Raw genomic sequence first — 19,670 nt, forward strand, 5'->3', positions numbered from 1 at the left:
GTCAAGTTGTATAAGTTGTAACATGTCGTGTTAGTTATACTTTTTATTCGCTGCTGCCTGTACGGTCCCCCAGGTCCCTTCAAGCTGTTTTTCAACAGCTTTTTTGCCTGGGGAACCCCCAACTTTTTGTGTTGTAAATAAAAAAATAAATAAATAAACATATAGAGCATTGCACGTACATTTGATATAGTCGCAAGGCGAGCTTGTTGGTTGCACGCATCATTGCATCTATTGACATTGCTGCTCAACTGGCATGACACCTGCGTAAATTCTTTTTCTGAAGAATTTTCGAGTGCTGGCGTGGTGCTTTGGTAGAAGGCTTGCCCAGCCGACATAATGTATCTGCTTTGTTTCGGCCAGGCCAATTTTTGATTCTGCATGTGTGCACGTGATATTTCGTACCACATGCACGTTTTGCAAGGCCAATGCCTGAGGCCAGGGCATTTACGGTTATCGCCTTGGTTGTTCAACACAAGGCCCTAGCTGGTAGATAGTTCCTCACCAGGACCACTGCTACTTCGTTTTTACGATTATTCAAGCAATCACATTTACCGCATTATTTGCTTAAAACGTTAAGAAGCCCCCTTTTCGCGACTAGTAATCGTCCGTTGGTCAACAATATTAAATATGAAGTGTACTGTCATGGCGAAACTAATAAAATTGCTCCTAAATGCTATGACAAACAGGTTGTAAAACACAGTGTTACTCAATCGCCAAATTATTACCTTTTAAACGGGAACTTGATAAAGCTGCATGTACCCGAAAATGCAATATTTTTACATATAGATTGCAGGGTGATTTCATGCTAGAATCTAATTAGGCAGCCTGAAACGATGTATTCAATATGGTTTTTTTCCTAGAACAGTGATATCTACTTATGCTGTTTTAGGCGCCTTCAGCGGGCATTTCTCGTTAATTTATAGCTCCCACGTAAACACATATTTGTGAACCGCATAAATGAGAGTTGTTCTTGTTCCAAAGGTTCTCAAGCCTAGTTCGCGTTGTTCAACACATATCTCTAAGAAATCTAAGAGAAGAATTTCATAAGACAGTACAACTAGACTCTTATGTTTGCTGTTATGTCTTTTTAATGTCATACAAAATTATCTAAGGCGACATAATGCTAGGAAGACGTCAACACTTTGTGCTTTATGTAGGACTTGGTCTTTCACAAGTTTACACACCATAATGTATTCGTCGACAAGCCGCCATTTTAGCATTGACTTGAAGCGTAACCGTCTGAGTAGTTCCATGAAAGAAGAGACGTGCTTTATTTTAAACTGAGGATTCCTGGATGCGTGCTTACCACAACTCACACATTCAGGCTATGTATCTAGAGTTAGGTTCAGTGTGTAAAGTCACTTGGTAAAAAAATGCAGCTTCTGACGAAAGTGTTTTGCGCTGGTTTCTTTTTTTTCTCGATCACTCTTCAAATATATTTTTAAGCAAATTGAAGTACTGCCACATAGGTCTTATATAGGAAAGCACAACGCGTATATCAGTTACAGTGATGGGCAGAGTAAATGTTGTCCCTATCAAGTTGCTACTTGGTCTCGCACATTCCTACGCATTTTGTATATACAAGAAACGTTTATACTTTACGCAGGAGCCGGAGCCGGAACGGTGAGCATGATGCTACAAGTGTTCTTGAGCATGAATTTCATCGAGTACCGAGGCACGGCGCATGGATTGATGTTCATGGGATCAATAGTTTCGTCCCTTGTCGTTCCGCAAGCGCTCTTCTTCCTGGAAAACACGTACGGATTCAGTGGCTGCTTGCTAGTATTCAGTGCGCTGCTCTTGCACTTGGTTCCCATCAGCTTCCTTCTTCGGCCTGGCTCGCCAGGAAGCACCTCGTGTCAACTCGACACAGGGCAAAGCACACTCGTGGAGACGCGGGATGTGAACTTGAACATCAAGGATGTTCCAGAATCAAATAGCAAATCCTGCTCAAGTTCGTCAACTTCATCAAGCACGAATGGAAAGTCAGGAGTTCTCCAGAGTGCTGCCGAAGTTCTTCGTCTCCCAATGTTCTACGTGATCCTCGTGACGTGGACGGTGATGTGCTACAACGAGGACATTTTTTTGACAACAATAGTAGACTTCGCTGTCGACAAAGGCTTCGCAAAGAATATGGCTGTGCCGCTACTCTCTTATCTGTCTTTCACTGATGCAATAGGACGCATTGGGCTTCCGCTACTTGCTGATCGAAAGATCCTTCGGCGCAGCACGTTGGTTTGCTGCAACGCCGCACTCACAGCGACATCCGTCGCCATCATACCGGAAGCCAACACGTACGCTTTTCTCGTGGTGGCTACCCTGCTTGCTGCCTGTTTCAACGGGTGCGGCATGACTATGCATGGTGTTCTGATGGCGGATTACATCGGGATGGATAACCTCCCCGTTGGATATGGCGTAGCTGGGATTCTCGTCGTACCACTGTTGTTGGTCAAGCCAGTGCTCATAGGTAATAACTTATGTGTAGTCTACGTACCAAAGGGAATCTATATAACGAACTACCGGAAATATATCACTAGCTAGATACAATGAAAACAATGAATCAATGAATGATTGTCGAATCGTTCGGAGAGCGCGATGGCGAAAACAAAGCGCCAAAAAGGAGGGGTCACACACGTAAAGCTTTTCTTTCTGTTTGCTACAAGTGAACCACTTTTGCGAACCATGTGTTATCTCCGCTGGCGGGCATAGATTTTTTATGTTACCTTAGAACATCTATCCTCAAAAATATGGAGCGACAACGTCTCTTGCAAAGAACCTGCAGTATTACAGTTACTCGTGAACGTCGAATTCAAGACAGCTACCTTTGCTCCTTGCGTGTGTGTTTCTATGGTGCAATGCAGTAGACTATATGAACGAGAATTAACAAACACGACGCCAAGTCACACATGTGGGCCCTATTGGACCTTCGCCACTTATTTTTGCCCCGCTGCGTTGTCGTTGCGTCAAGTTTAGCCTCACCGTAGATAATGAATTCTAAAGCAATGATGCAGAAGGAAAAAAATAATTATGGGACCATTAAGCTTTGCCTTTAAGAGTTGAACACAACAGAGTTATTTTGTTCTTAGTGCGTATTTCGAACACTTGGTGTACGAAATCTTTTCGAACTTGCTATGCATCCACTACCTGGTCTTAAGGGCGCAGTAACGTGTGTCCCTTTTGTAGTGGGTGACTGGCTTTTGTAATGGGTGACTGGAGAGGTCTTCCTGAAAAACGGGTTTTTAGCCTGCTACTTTTCACAGAGGTAAGGGAAAAAAGGAAAGAAAAAGGAGGGCGTGATGACGGGTGATTCTAATATAGCACAATGACTCACTGCACACAATGTCTCGATTGTTGTAGGACAAGCACAAAAGTATCTGCGTTAGCAGATGCTATAAAGACGGGAATCTAAACTTGTCTTGCTTAGAAATGCAAGCAGGCCCCTTAAGCTGCGTTAGGCGTGATCCACACGTTCCCAAGCACCCAAAAGTTTCTCTTCCGAAAAGAGTTGGCAGTCGAAGTCATCCCATTTTCTGACGCCCGATGGCAATGTACGCATGTACTGCGCATTATCAAAGCAATATTTCATGTTGTATTGTCAAGCACGTATAGAGGACACGTGTGATTAGAAAGCACGACAGTTAATTTCGCTCTATTCAAAAACCGAAGGCGTGGCTAAAGCATGAGTTATTCACATCGTGTTATACAAACAAGAAAAAAAATTGAGACCAAACACCTCACCAAGATAGAGTACCAGTCCCGTCTAAAGTACAGGTTGTCATAAATGTTCATGAGGCGAATAGCCATTTGGATGAAGTGTCTGCTTGAAGAGATGAAGGGTTCTGCATTGCGTTCCTGCGTGTGTATCTTTCAGAAGCTGTACATAAGCACAAAAAAGGCGTGGCTGGGCGGTAGAACACTCTTGTGCCACGCGAACGATCTAGCTTTGATCTATCTGAGGTTAAGAATTCTTTATTATTATTTGCATCTTTTTTGGACTTTTCGGACACGCAATGATGCTGATTATTTGGTCCCACAAATATAATGATTTTAACGCGATAACAGTGAGGCGCTTATTTCGTAGAGATTATGGCGTTGGTGTCGGCGTCATTGGTTGTGAGCGAAAATTTCTCTTTGCGTGACCGAAAAACTGAGCATCTTTGCTTGACAGAGAAATTTAGAAACATGCCAATAAAAAAAAAAAACCTCTGTGCAAGTACGGATAGAGCCAAGCTCGCTAGTGTATGAGTGCGAATCGAAACCGCGTCGTTTGCGTGGCAAGCGGGTATTCTACCACACTACCATGCCTGCTTTGAAAAACAGTGAAGATAACTACCTCTGCGCGCTAATACCATGAATGTTACTTCAATGCTTAAAAAACACGCGTCCTGTATTTATGCTTCACAATACAACATAAAGCATTGCCGTAACAATGCGTGGTACAAGTTTACATTGCCATGGGGCGTCAAAACATGAGATTATCTTCACGACTTCATAGTTCAAAGCCAGTCACCTACTATGTAAGACACAAACGCTACAGCACCATCAAGACCACGTAGTGTGTGCAAACCAAGTTCGAAAAAAATTCGTGCACTAAGTCTTTGAAATGCGCACTAGGAACTGAATATTGCTGTAGAGTTCAGGTTTTAAAAGTGAAGCTTAACGGTCCTTCAATGTTCTCGCTCCCAACCGACGCCGCCGACGCTGACACCGAGATTTCCGCGAAATGAGCTTCTTAACGCTATCGCGTTAAGAAGATGGCCATTGTCATCATGTATTTGGCTTAAGGGCAGCTTTATTAAGGTCAAATATCCTGAAAAAGAAGTTCATGCTGCAGCAAAAAATGATAAAAAGTAAAAAAAAAAACTTTCGAATAACTGAATAATATGACCCCTATGCACAAGTACCACCTAGAGAGCACTATATCCTAATATAATAAATTCAGCAGCCATAATTTTTCGCATCAATCACGCGGCAGTAAAAATTTGCTGCTAAATAATGAAAAGTCCACTTTTGGCATATTTGAAGTCTTCAGGTAGTATTCGGTGACATATCGGCCAGCTTTCGGCTTGCAAAAAGATCACGTATTACATGGCCCTAGCTGACAAAACGTGTTGAACACACGCTGTCATGGCTGCGAGCGGCGGTGGCTAGCGCTCTCATAACCACGGGAACCTAAATGCACCTGAGGAATATTGCGGCTGTACTGAATTGAGGAAATATCGGACGCGTTATCCGAAGGCAGCAGGTTCGACCTGTGCCGGGGGCAATTCGTGGTGTCGTCCACTTTATTTCTTCACAATTTCATAATAATTACCACTGTACAAATAAATACCTCAACAGCGTGCTCTATACCAACATGTGCTTTTTCGTCTCTTCGTTTGGATTAGGGTTGCCTTTAAGAATAAAAAAACTATTAATAGCTATATGCCACGTCTTCACCCTTTTGTTGCCCACGGTTATATATATAATGAGTGCTGACCAACACTCTCAATTGTCTGTTCTACTAAACATACATGCAATGTTTGTGCTTGCTCTTTCATCCTATGTGCAGGTTATTTCCGGGACACACTCGGCTCGTACGATGACCTCTACAGAATGCTGGGAGGAATGCAGCTCCTCTTGTTCATTCTGTGGCTATTCATATCGTACCAGGAGCGACGGCGTGGGTCTCCTCAAGGCACTTCACATCATGAGCAAACTGAATCATCAAAACTCAAAGAAATGCGGGACGTCTCATATATCAATGATTGTAAACATTCATATATAAATCGATGTTTCTGTACAGAGAAGAAACATTGCCACTCCTCCGGGGCCTTGCAAGACTGCGTTAATTGTGAAGGACCGTGGATCGTGAATTCCTGTAAAAATCGTTCATCGTATCCAGGCGCTACCAAAGGTGCCCGTCGATGGACAGAAGAGAAGTGCTGTAGTCTGCGAAGTGTTAGCTCGGCGCACAAAAAACTGCCTGTGAGTTCTCTGGGCATTTTGAACTATGGCAGTGTAGCCAATAGTACGAGTAAACGAAATAGTTTATCTCACTAAAATGATGACACATGAAAGGTTTGGTTAGTTGGACAATAAAGTTGTCCTTCTTGGATGCCGTAGGCACTGCAATTTCAGTTTGCCTAGGCTTTTGCAGAAAAGGCAACAAAGGTAGGTGATTGTAACAACCATTCACCACAGGCTATCCTGCGATGTAACTACCATGCTGTGATGTGATTTTTTCAAGAACACCTCCACTAATTCATCCTTACTAGATACAGGATTTAAAGGATTTTTTTTTGCGGTCCTACTAGTACACTTTGATATATAAGCATGACTAACGAGATAAGTACTGATACTGACAACGAATTGCTTTATTCTTCTAGGTCCAACGCATATAAACGCTACAACCACGGAGACTTGTACGCGCAACCTTGGCATGACGTACCGTAGACGTAAATTTATAGATGTCTAAAGAAGATGAGCACGAATGAATCCATATTTTAACTGCTACAAAGATAGAAACGTATCACGGATACGTTCATCACTTTCATTCTTCATGCGCAATTCAAACCATTACCAGCGAGTATGGTTACTGTCAGCATAACAGCAGCCACTTCTCGGAAAAGAGACTCAAGGCTACAAGCTCTAAATTTCCCATTTCCTACTAAATTTTCAGATGAAATAACGTGCGTGTTGCGTGGCAATCAAAACTATGGTTATGTTTATAAGGGTGATGTATTTTTGCGGACTGCAGCGACCTTGACGACATCTATCTATCTACCTATCTATTTATCTATCTATCTATCTATCTATCTATCTATCTTCTATCTATCTGTCTATCTATCTATCTATCTATCTATCTATTCACCCACCTCTAGGCGCTCTCGTGATTGTTTTGTTATGTTGTAGTAGAGAACAATTACTATGGGAGGGTAGCATAATTCAATGAGTATGCATGGCTGGTCATGATATAGATAACGTGAAAATGCCGTCCTGTACGGCATGAAACGCTCTCCATTAGACACGCGTTGCAAATACCCGGAAACAGCGGGCGGTGGTATGTCGGTATGAGTCACTGGCGATAGACTGTTCTTATATACTCAGAGATGTGCGAGTAATGACATTGGTGAGGTAAATGCATAAGTGTTAAGAAAAAACTGACACCAATCGTGTTCGCCCGATGAATGCAAAGAATATACATTAGGGTATCAACAGAAATCTAATTCAATAAGTCCATGTGGCAATAGGACAATCTACCACAAAGTCACACCAGTTTAAAAATATTTTAGAAAATGAATTTATGCCTGCGTACTGTTGGTGCAATGTCGCTTTTGGTTGTAGTGCCGGCCATCGAATATCAAAAACAATCCCCATGTACACCAATGATGCAGGCATCACGTCGAACTAACGTCGAATGTGCACTTAGATAACATGTACCGACGCCTGCGTTGCACAAGCTAGCGCTACCATCCTCGCAAGCGCAAGCGCTGCATATCAGCTCACAGCTGATATGTAGCGGTATATTCATATCATATCATATAGCAGTATCTCATATCAGCTCACAGCTGATATGAAAGTAGGTATTGATAATACCTACTTTGCTGTTGGCATCGCTATGCAACTGTAATGAACTGATTACGTAAAACACATGATTCTGTTGAATAAATGTCGGTGTATACAACACTCGTACATATCTTTAGCGTAGTTTCATAACGTTTTGCGCGACAAAAAAGTACAACAACATCACATAACATCAATTTCAATAAGTACATGGGGTCTGCCGACTTTATGAGTTGACGTCTAAGAGTCATTCTTTTATGTTCCACAGTGTGAAATTTTCTATTTCTAGCGTGTATGTATTGAAGAGAGTGGTACGATTCCGAACAAGAGTGAAGACGGGATGTTTGTGACAATTTTTCTCACTGTATTAGAACATCATCTGAAGGGTACTTTTAGTGTTATCAATAGCCTGTAATCTGGACAGCGTGGTTATACTTGCATGGTGTCCTATGTTGCTATGGTGCTCCGGTTGTAGTCGATATTTTTTAACTCTTGTAGACAGGTCCATAGACAGTGTTTAATGGCTTAAAGATTGGAATTATTTAGATACCTTGATGATTTGTCGCCTTTTTAATGCTTACCACTCATTGCCTGAATTAGATGAACAACATTGCAAACGTTTTAAGGCAACAAAGAAACATTACGCCATATCCCGGTAAAGGGAATCATGTGTAGATGCGAAGCAGCCCGCACTAACGCTTACACTGGTGACGGCGTTGACGCTGGCACTCATCGTGACGTCGCACCGAAGAGGAACAAAGCATGCAGTGATGCACCGGTGTTTTCTGCTGGGACATGCCAAACACTGGACAATGAGAGACAGAAGACTCCGACTGGACACAGAGACCCGTATCTGCTTTTAGTTAACGCAAACGGTGCAAATTATTATTCTTCAACAACGCACAGAAGAAATCTTCCACCTGAATTACCTTGGAGGTCAAGATCCAGGTCCTATATATACGCGGTGGCCTCTGAATGGTTGTGCAGCTGGAGCAGTCCGTTTTTTTTTAAATCTAGAAACTCACTAGCAGATGCCACCTGCGTCCGCGTTGCGAAGCGAGAGAGGGCGACTGAACTCACATGCATAATGGGGATGGAGAGAGAGAGAGAGAAATAGCTTTATTGTGTTGAAAAAAATAGAAGGGGTTTAGGAGCTAGATGGGTGGGGCCCCATGTCCAAGGCTTCACTGGCTTGCGCCGCCTGTCGGACGTAGTCCAGGAGTGCTAGTTGCACCTCCGGGTCCGAGCTAGCGAGGAGTGCCTCCCACTGCTCATAAGAGTTTTCCATTCTATACATACGCTGCAAGCGATCGAGAGCATTTGGCCGTTTTGCACAACTCCACGAGATATGGTAAAGGATTGGTGGTGATTCGCGACACCACGGACAATTGCGCCTATACAAAGTTGGATAAATTTTGTGCGTCGTAATTAATTTGGATAAACTCCTGTTTAAACATTACGCAAGTCTATGGCGTCTTCCCCTTTGAGAGATTTGTGGGGGTGCCATATATCCGCCGCGTGCATCGCTGGTGAGCAAGAAGCTCTCGCGGAGCCATCCGAGCCGGGTCGTTTTCCTCCTCCTCGTGAAAGCCGTCGTGGGTAGTGCGGGGTAGTGGTAACAGCGAGAAAGGCTGCTGCTCCACTCAGTTCGTGAACGCTCGAGCTAGAACGTCCACTCTCTCGTTAACCTGTAGGCCTGCATGTCCCGGGCACCAGACCAACCTACTAGTGTTGCCCAAATCACCACCTAGAAATTTGCAAATGTTTATTGGGAGGCGGCCTTTCGTGAATAGCCGGCATGCCTCTTGCGAATCTGAGAGTATGGTGATGTACGTCTAGCCGTCGTTCAGGTCTCGACTTTTAATTGCCAATGCGATGGCGAAACGCTCAGCCTTGGTGATCGATGTAGTGTACAGTGATGCGCTGGACGCCATGCTTCTCGTGTCGCTGCTTACCACGGTGACGACGCTGTGCTTCCAGTCGTACCTGGACGCGTCATCGTATAGCACGTTCTCATTGCCTCTGAATAATTTTCTGATCCATTTTACACGCTCCTCTCGCCTTTCGTGATGCCGCTACTTGGTCATGTTCCTCGGGATAGGGGCGATCAAAATATGCCGTTGGGCTGGGTCTGGTACGTCTACCAGCTCCTCGTCCAAGTTTTGGGGTTGCGGAGGTATACCCGCCCTCATCAGTGTCTCTCTTCCCGACTTCGTCTGGCTGAGGCGGTTGCGCTGAGACATCCATGTTGCTGCTTTCAGGTCAGCGTACGTGTTATGCAGGCCGATCTCGAGAAGCCTGTGTGTAGGAGTGCTTATCGGTAAGTCTAATGCTGCCTTGTAAGCCCCTCTGATGATAGAGTCTACTATCTCTTCCTCGCTCTTGTTCAGCGTGTGGAAAGGCAAGCTGTATGTCAATTTGCTCATTACGAGCGCCTGCACTAAGCGGACAGTATCACTTTCCTTCATGCCCTTTTTGTGGGAGGTGATCCTCGGAATCATCCAAGCCACTTGTTTGGTTGCTCATTCAAGAAGGCCGATAGGGTAATTTGGCCTACCGTTGCTTTGTACCCAAAAACCCAGGATCCGGGCGACGTTGACTTCATTAATACTCTGCTTTTCGATTTCGATTTCTATTCTTCCAATACTTTTGTAGCGTTTGCTGTGTATTCTGATCACCTCCGATTTTTCGGGTGCGCAGATTAGGCCACTGGTTCTGGCAAAGTTTTCTACAGCCAGTGCCGACTCTTGCAGAGTCTGCTCCTTGCTGGCCAGGGACCCCCGTGTGGCCCACAGAGAAATGTCGTCCGCGTAGAGGGTATAATCTAGCTGTGATACACAGTCTAAAGCCCAAGTGAGTCAACGCATGGCGATATTAAAGAAGAGAGGAGATATTATGGCTCTTTGAGGCGTTCCCGCGTTCCCTTGTGTTGCATTCGGAATGGCTCAGACCTAATACCTGAGATAGCAATCATGGCTTCCCGATCAGTGAGAAAATCATTTATATAGTTATATATCTTTTTCCGTCAACCTATTATGTTTAGCTCTGAGAGTATAGCTTCATGAGAGATATTGTTAAAAGCTCCCTTTAAGTCAAGAGCAAGCAACAAAGGCTCTCCTACTTTGGGAACGCCTTCGAGGACCTCTTCTTGTATCAGGTGGAAATAGTCCTGTGATGAGAGGCCACTGTGGAAGCCCAGCTTGGTAGCCGGAATTAGCTCCCTGTCCTCTATGAAATTCTGAAGTCGGGTGTGAACGACCCGTTCGAAAAGCTTCCCCATACATGACGTGATATAGGTCTGAGCGCCTGCAGGGAAAATGAGTGGATACGCCGCGGGAAGAGAGTGGGGAGCGAGCGTATGCTAGCAGGCGCTGTCCGCGCCAGGTGTTGTGAGTAATGAGAGGGTGAGAAGAAGCGTATACGCAGTAAGATGGTCACGCCACAAACCTTATGAACTCCACCATAAGACGCATCGCATCCAAAAGGGCTTGTTTCTGTTGATGAGGTGTGTTTTGTGAATTATGGAGCCTAGGCTCTAAGTAAGTAATGGTAAAGAGTGTCTCGCCCATTGTTCGTGCTTACAAAATTAGCTTGAGTACTTCCATTCAGCCCCTTCAATGGTTGTTAAAAAAGAGTGCTCGTGCCGTCATGTATAGAAACGGAGAAAGAAGTGAATGGAAGGAGGCCGTAGCTTCATTTCGCTCTCCTAATGCAGTTAATAAATTGAGTTCGGGATTTTTTCACGGTGTGTGCGGTGGGTGGACTGTCTCCAGAGTGGCAGCTAAACATCGGTGAGTCGGAGTTTCACTACACATCGCGATCAGAATTGCCCCTTAGCGGGCCCGTGCCACATACTGGCAAAGCCCGGGTATGGGGAACAACGAGATGCCGCTAGCGCCAAGCGGAGCACCACTTATTCATCGCGCTCGACTTCAAGTTGCTGCAGGCTCAGCAACGATATCGACGTCCCTTACAGAGAACAGCGAAGCCTCGCAGTGTAAGAAGAGGCGTACAGAGGAGGGAGAAGAGGTTGAAACGACGACGCCACATCGATGTACTTCCTTAATGAAATGACACAGATGGATACACAATCCCCCAAGGAAGACGAGGGAGCTTACACGGTGGTCACCCATTACAAGAACCGAGCTACGGAGATACCAGTGGTGTTCAGGCCAATCGCTGCCGAGGACTCCTTCTGGAAGGTGAATCCAAAACGCATGACATCTAAGATAATTTCTGCTATCAATGAGAAAGTGACATGATCAAGAATCAACACAGACAAAAGTATTTGTGTTGGAGTACGGTCTTTGTACTCGGCAAACAAGTTGGTGCTGATAAAGAGTCTGACTGGATTGCCTGTACATGTGATGATACCTCAGTCCTAAATGAAGACCCTAGCAAAAATGAGAGATGCTCCACTTGAATTCAGTGAATATGACCAACTGGAATATCTTAAAGATGTTGGAATAATCTCAGTCACACGACAAAAGAGATGAGCAAGAAATAAAGATGGAATTGCCGCAATGCAGCCCATGCGTAATGTAAAACTCCAGTTTAGACATGGCATGCCATTGCCAAGAAAAGTTGCTCTCGGCTTTACCGTTCACACTGTTGAGGAATACATTGAGCCGGCTGTAAGGTGCTACAGCTCCCAAAGATATGGGCATAAAGCTAAGATCTGCTGAGGAACCAAGAGATGCAAGGCATGTGTGGGTGCACATGATTACAAAGAATGCATCTCGAAGCGTCAACGTAAGTGTGCCAACTGTGCTGGACCATATCCGGCGTCGTTTTCAGGCTGCTCTCGCAATCGTTTGGCACCGGCTGCTCAAGCAGAGAGAATCGTAAAAGGGTACCATAAGATATAAAGAGGTCAAGCACCCCATGCGGATATAGTAGAAGATGTTCCTGCGGCACAAATAAATGCAAAACAGAGGCGCCACGACTCTTACTCGGGAGTACTTAGGCGCTCAGCACCAAAACATCGCGTTGGCAAAGAAGTCACAGCAGCTTGATGAGGAAAAGTTCTTGAAGAAATGTGATCTTGGTGGCGACAGCTGGAAAAGAGCAAGTCATTTTGCCAATAATCTCTGCGGCTCTTAAAGCATATATACGATCCCTTCCACAAGCAGGCTCTTTACCAGAAGTGAAACTGCTGCTACTTGTTGAGCATCTTATCTTGTAGTAACCATGGCTACCGGACTATCTAACTGGTGAAAAAATTGCAATATTCCAGTGGAACTGCAATGGTTTGCAGAATAAGAGTGGAGACTTTCGTAAATTCGTCGCTCAGTACGGGTTTCCGATTTTGTGTGTTTCTGAAACAAGAGTATTCACTAACTTTGGCTTGTCCCATTATGTGGTGTACCAAGCAGAACGTCTTGCTGCAAAAAGCCGGAATGTTGTGTGTGAGACGCGATATTCTATCGACACTTGTGGCTACTTCAAAAACAGATGCGCCGGAATTTGTTAGATGCAACGTGAAGTTTGGTAACATTACTGTAAAGGTAGTTAGTGTATACGTGCCTCTCAAGCAAACGTTTCATACGCAGAGGTGGCTGCAGTGTGTAGATCTGATTTCGAACCCATAATTATATATGGCGATTTTAACATGCACCATGAATTGTGGGGTAGTGAGCGTTGTAGTGTAAGGCGATCATCTATAGTAAATATATGCGAAGACCATGGTTACGCTATACTAAATGATAGTTCTCCGACGTTTCTACAGGGACATAACTACTGCAGCGTACCAGACATCACTGTGTGCTCCTCTGAATTAGCGGCTGGAGCAGACTGGACTACAGACACTGATACAAGAAGAAGTGACCACTTGTCAGTATTCATATATCATCCAAAGTTGAAGAAAACAAGAAATAACCGCACAACAAGAATTACAAATTGGGCAATCTTTCCAGAACTACGGAGACAAAATCTTGAAACTTTTTTGACGCAGAAACCTATGCACCGAAGATAAAACATTTTCTAACAAAAGCAACTCGTGCAGTACTCATTCCAGATGGGTATTCGGTTGTTGACGCTGAGTATGGGAGGCTTCGGGCAATACGACGCCGATCGGAAAGAAGATATTGCAGGTCGGGTGATTTAGAAAATTTCAAGGCTGCACGGAAAGTACAATCTGCAATGCATAATTAACTGCAGAAGCTTTCAAATAAAAGGTGGCAAGATTTATGGGCCTCACTTTCTCTATTTACCTCGGTGCCTCAACTGTGGAACATGGTACGCGCCCTCCGACAGCCAGTAGTCCACTCGAGACCACTGCAGGCTCTAGTGCTGTCTCGAGCAGTTAGCGATCGTGTGATTGCCAAAGAATTTTGCGATCTTATACTGAGAAATGGAGAGACCGTCCAAACTAGCGAATATAAATCCTCAGCAAATTCAGCTTCGGCGGTTGTAACAAAGTTCTCTGCGGTCAGTTCATCTGATCTGGATGACAGCTTCACACCAGAGGAGCTCCAAATAGTGCTATCTTCAGTAAAACGAACAGGTTCACCTGGAACAGATGGAGTTACATATGCTGCACTTGCTAATTTGTGCGAGAAAGGAATTTTTGCGAGAAAGGACATCTATAGTAAACATTTTCAAAAAAAGTTCCGGAAGGTTGGAAGATATCAAAGTAGTACCGTTGCTAAAGCCAGGGAAGAGCCCTATGCAGTTGGACTCGTTTAGGCCGGTTAGTTTGACGAGTTGTTTTTCAAAAGTTGTAAAAAAATGATCAATGAAGAAATTTTATGGTGGCAAGACATGACAAACTACTACCAGAAAGCATAACCGGCTCCAGAAGAGGTAGATGCAAAATACACTGCATTCTGGATTTGATGACAGATGTGAAAAACTAACGAACGCTTGGAAACGTCACTGTCGCTGTATTCCTTGATGTTCATCGAGCGTACGCCACAGTGAGTCACGTTCACGTTCTGGAAGGCCTGGTATTCAAGGGCAAGGGCAAGATACAGCGTTGGATTGCTGACTCCCTGAAGCACCGGAAAATTTTTGTAGTAACGCAGGGGGCCCAACGTCAGAACATGTCGTCATTCAAGGAGTGCCACAGGGCAGCGTGCTAAGCCCTAGTCTCTTCAATGCAGTCATGGCGCAGCTCCCGTATTATCTTCCACCTAACATCAGATGTTCACTACATGCTGGTGATATAAGTATATGGACGTCTGGTTCATCGTTTTTGCATGTAAAACAAACTTTACAGAAAGAATTGGATTATGTAGACCATTTTCTAAGAAAAAGGGTATGGCACTGAGTCTGGCTAAAACAGCCATAGTACCATATATATTGAAAAGACCTGGAGATTTTCAGAATATTCTGGAAAACCCGCCTAATAAAATGGTTAAAACTCATAAATTCTTGGGAGTAATTTTAGACCTTAGATTAACGTGGTCGCCTCATTTTCAGTCCTTTGAACAAAGAGTGAATCGGGCCATTCGAATCCTCCGCCTTCTCTGCGGGGCCAAATAGGATGGTACTACAGAGTCATTATTAGCCTTACATGCTGCCTGGATGCGCCCAATCGTAAGTTACTCACTGCCTCTTCTGCATGAACTTCCAGCCTCCACCGAAAGGAGATTTCACCTGTTACTGGCAAGGAGCTTCAGGGTATGTGTGGTGTTGCCACGGCCAACGTTCAGTGCTTTAGTGTATGCAGAGGTTTGACAGCCACCTTTGGCAGTACTCCGAACTAAAGAAACATCTCGAAATTTATTTAGAATAATAACGCAACATGAAAATCATTCTTTATCTGGTGCACTAGCACAGAGGACGGCAGCGAGAGTACAGAATAGTGTATCATCATTTCAAGCAGTAGTACCATAATTTAAACGATGGAAACCTTCAAAACCACCTTGGACGCTGCCACTTCTGAACGTTATCCGTGAAATAGACGGCGTAGAGAAGAAATCAGACATGGCCCCTCTAGTAGCGGCAGAGATGGTACATCGTTAGCTTCATCTATAGCATAATGAAAAAATGAAGATATATACAGACGGATCATGCACTAAAGAAGCGTCAGCCTGTGCGGTCTTTACACCTGAAATTTAGAAAAACAGAGTGTACAAATTATCGCACAAATTTTCGTCGACGACAGCAGATTTGGTGGCTATCTTTGAAGCAGTTAAGCTTATCTGTGAGAATCGTGAGCTACAAAAGTGGGTGATATGCATGGATAGCAAACCTGCTCTTCAGCTAATCAAAAATGTGAGATCAGTATACAAAAATGGTAAAATAGCACGATGTATTGAAGAAACTGTGGAATATGCCTTATCGCAGTGCCACAACATCGTACTCCAATGGATACCCAGCCACATTGGAATAAAGGGAAATGAAGAAACTGACAGCCTCGCGAAGAAAGCATTGAAGAAAGGACGGGTTGCGCAATCCCTATGTCTGGGGCGGATATTCGACATTTTATGACGCGAGGAGCTAACCATTGTTCAATGAAGAAGTGGTTTGAGAGCCCTAAATTATTGAAAACCGCACTTTATGAGGTTGATTGACGCAGAACATTTTCCACAGCAGCAGACCTCCCACGACACCTAGAGACATTAATCCACCGACTTTGATTGGAAGTAGCATACACAAACAGCTTCCTGCAAAAGATACATTGATCCAACTCACCGGAATGTCATTGTGGTCATGCAGAAGAAAATGTTCGCCATATTCTTTTGAGTGCGTTAATTACGCGAATGAAAGAGAAAAATAAGGAACAAATTAGCAAGTTTGGACAGAAGGCTCCTCGCAATAAAGAAACTACTTGGACCATGGCCTGAGATGCATCTCCAGAAAAAGGGAATAATATTTTTTAGACTTTTTAGTGGAGAATGGACTAAACAAGTGCCTATGATAGACAGCCAGAGATGGATATATATAAAATGTGTTTATGCATATTCTTACGGTAGAAAAGGAAGGTGGGCGTGTAAACAGTTTATGACTGTGTGAACTGCTCCAAGAAAACTGTGTATTGGCATGATATTTGAACTAGTTTCAGTTTACAGTTATGTTTTTTTCTGTTCTGTTAATTTTTGGGTACCGTTCTTTATTATTCTTTTTTTCGCTGCAGAACTTTGTGATATGGAGTAGCCGAGGCAATATGCACCTCAACCTCTCCACAGCAATACAGTTGAACAGAACAGAAAAGGCACCCAAAAGTTGTGCGTAAAGTACAGTCAGACGTTCCGCTCTAGGTTGCTTTATGTCGCTGCTAACAGTTGTTACCAAATCCCTGACAAAAAAGAACTCACAGCATTACCACGAAGTGTATGATTATGAGTTAGCAAATCAGTAGGTTCGTTTGATGTTACCGTGCATCATTAGTGACATTGACAGACATTGACCACCATTGACAGACATTGACCACTCACGCATGTAAATGAGTGCTAAGGTGTGTACAGTTATTAGAGTGTTTGTTGTTAGCGTTATGCCTTAAATATGGGTGTTTTGTGGTATGAGATCTGTTCTGAAGTTGGCAAACATTAGGTCTGGGGCACGTCTCCTTGTGTTTGTTTTCGCATGTATGCGATATGGAACACAGAGCATGCTGAGTCGTCAACAGCGGCATAAGCCAGTCGTTGTCTGCGATCGTCATTGTGATAATCTTCGTTGTCAGCCGCAATGTCCTCATTGTCAAGTCGTATGGGGGTACCTTGAATGTGCTGTGTCGTCATGGTAGAAAGAAAATGTGTGGTATGGAACGCGTGCGTTTTTCACACTTTTATGCATCATCGTCATCGTCAGCGGTGGCTACGGCGCACAACAACGCTGACACCAACAGACAAACCTCGACCGTAAAAAGCTTTGTCCCCAAAAGGAAAAGCCAATAAGTTAGTAATGAGCGAACGTGAACACTTCATGCCTCATCGTGCAACTTCACCTTTACAAAGTTGCCCGTAAACTCAACAGAGTTGCTAGCAGGCACGATGTCTCGTTTGCGTTTTCGCGCCCAACAATCTAGCCAAGTTGCGCTCCCACATGTGAACTGTTAAAAATCATGGGCCCCTGATAAAGCACGGTGTGTGCTACATTCCTTACAGCACCTGTCTTGTGACGAGACCTACCTCGGGCAAAGTGGGTAGTACATAAGCGTAGGACATTAAGAACATGCCCCAAAATAAAGGAAAGTATTACAAACGAGCACATCTTATTACTTATAGTTTATTCTGCTGCAGCTACGCTCAGCGATTTCGTAAGACCTTGATTCTTTACGAAAAATAGAAGAAACGCAGGAGGCTTGCTTCGGAAGTGTATCACATAAATAAAACGAGAGATGTTTGTACCTTTGTGCATCTCTGCACCCTTCTATTCTCGAAATAGAAATGTACGCCTGTAATAGTTTTGTTACATGTCTCAAATTATAAGAGGATACCGTCCCCAAACCAATAATATTACGAGAGACGCCGTAGTGGAGAGCACAGGAAAGTTCAACCAGGTGGTATTTTTCAACTTGTGTCTGAGTCTCAGTACAAGAGCCTCAAGCATTTACCGTTTAGTTCGAAAAGCTCGTAAGATATCTCCGTTCTTAGGTATGCAATACATACTTTATTGACACTGCACGCATGTTTATGAGATTAAGGCACTTATGAGCGTTGGTGCGAGAGAAGTGGAGCATTTGGTGGTCAGCGCCAGTGCTTCTTTCCTCTATTTTTTGTGGTCCCTCCTGGTTTGCACTGATGTTTTATTTTTAAAAGCTCCGCCCTACAGAAGTTTAATCGTAGTGAATCAAATGTTAAAAGGGCTTTTGAAGTGTTTTATATTCTCTAAAAATTACCAATTTAGCCGTTTGTGTCTGAATGCCTAGAAATGCCAGTAAAGGCCTACTTTCGAAAGAGGCACTTATATTAGCTCTCGTTAGCCTCAAGTTCCACTTTCCAGTGAAGTGTGAGACCTTTATTTACGTTACCAGGTAACAGTCCCTGTTTGGAATCAAACGGGGTTCAAACTAGTCCTCTTATGAAACGAGATATAAAAAAAACCGACAGCAGCAGTGAAAAATCGGACGCTCCAGCATGCGGGTGCCGCCTGGAAGACATTAACTGAGCTAGTAGGGAATTCGGAACCACAGAGAGCCATCAGGCTAACGAAGAGTGATGAGCAAAATGAGAAAGAATATGGTGTCCATGCGAAGTTCACCGACAATGGAGGAATTGGCGCTATTGTATTCGAACCACCTAATGTGATCAACCGTTCTCTTCTACAATTTTTAATGGTACGGCTCTCTGCTTGTGCTCTGCTCTTCCCAGTCATGCCGCAAAAAAAAAAAAAAACACCCTAGCGTGTGCATTAGACAAGTACGCCCGTGACTCACCCTGCTACAGAATCGTTGGCGTCCACTGCAGTGGGAAAAACCAATGTCGCCTCCGTGCTTACAGTAACCACAAATGCCCCTCACTATTCGGGGAGTTGTGAGCAAGAGTAGTCAACCACCATTGGTCCTGCGACCGGTGACATGATTGCAACTCAATAAAGAATATGGCCAAAGCACCAACATTCACACCAATAGGCCCATCTCGGCTAACAACTGCAGAGGCGCTGTTAATATCCTTGCGTGCCAAGTGACTATTAAGTTCAATGTGCCCCACAGCACAATATGAACGGCAGCGAAGCTTGCCGCCTTACGTGCTGTATACTTTGTATTGCGGAATCCCGGCCTCAAAAATGAGCTGTTTTGTGTGACCCTAACGCATTCCTTTAGAGCTAGCAATCAGTGTTAAGAACGAAGATAGCTTGAACAACTAGTCAATAAATTTAGAGCCCAGTCAAAAAAACTCAAGTCGTCTTATTGAAAAAATATCAATTGACATCAATTGGTTTTGAAACCATTAAAGTTTTGCCACCGATTGGAAACATAACACTTATGTCTAATGGGTGAACCAGTTCAGATGCAATTGGTTATAACCATTCAGACAGAACTCGAGGCTAATTAGCTGAACAATTGATGGAGGCGGAAGACCAATTGGTCATCCAATTGAAGCTAACTGGTGCCCAAATGGCTAACCAGTTACAGTGAACTGGTGTGCAACTGGTAATATAGTTATACCTAAGTGGTCCACCAGTTGAAACTTGGTAGCGCTCAGTTGGTAAACTGATTTGAATAGCTGTAGTCATCA

General features: G+C 43.9%; 1 protein-coding gene across 1 annotated transcript in view; it reads left to right on the forward strand.

Annotated features, from left to right (window-relative positions):
* The window catches only part of LOC142803093 (monocarboxylate transporter 12-B-like), a 49,486-nt gene extending 43,389 nt beyond the window's left edge, over window positions 1–6,097 (forward strand). Inside the window, exons 4-5 of the mRNA XM_075888198.1 lie at window positions 1,607–2,467; window positions 5,552–6,097. Of these exons, the coding sequence (XP_075744313.1) occupies window positions 1,607–2,467; window positions 5,552–6,042 (1,352 nt within the window). The 3' untranslated portion in view covers window positions 6,043–6,097. The remainder of the gene's footprint in view (window positions 1–1,606; window positions 2,468–5,551) is intronic.
* Window positions 6,098–19,670: the final 13,573 nt, after the last annotated feature.

This window comes from Rhipicephalus microplus, chromosome 3 (assembly GCF_043290135.1).
Source record: "Rhipicephalus microplus isolate Deutch F79 chromosome 3, USDA_Rmic, whole genome shotgun sequence".
NCBI lineage: Eukaryota > Metazoa > Arthropoda > Arachnida > Ixodida > Ixodidae > Rhipicephalus > Rhipicephalus microplus.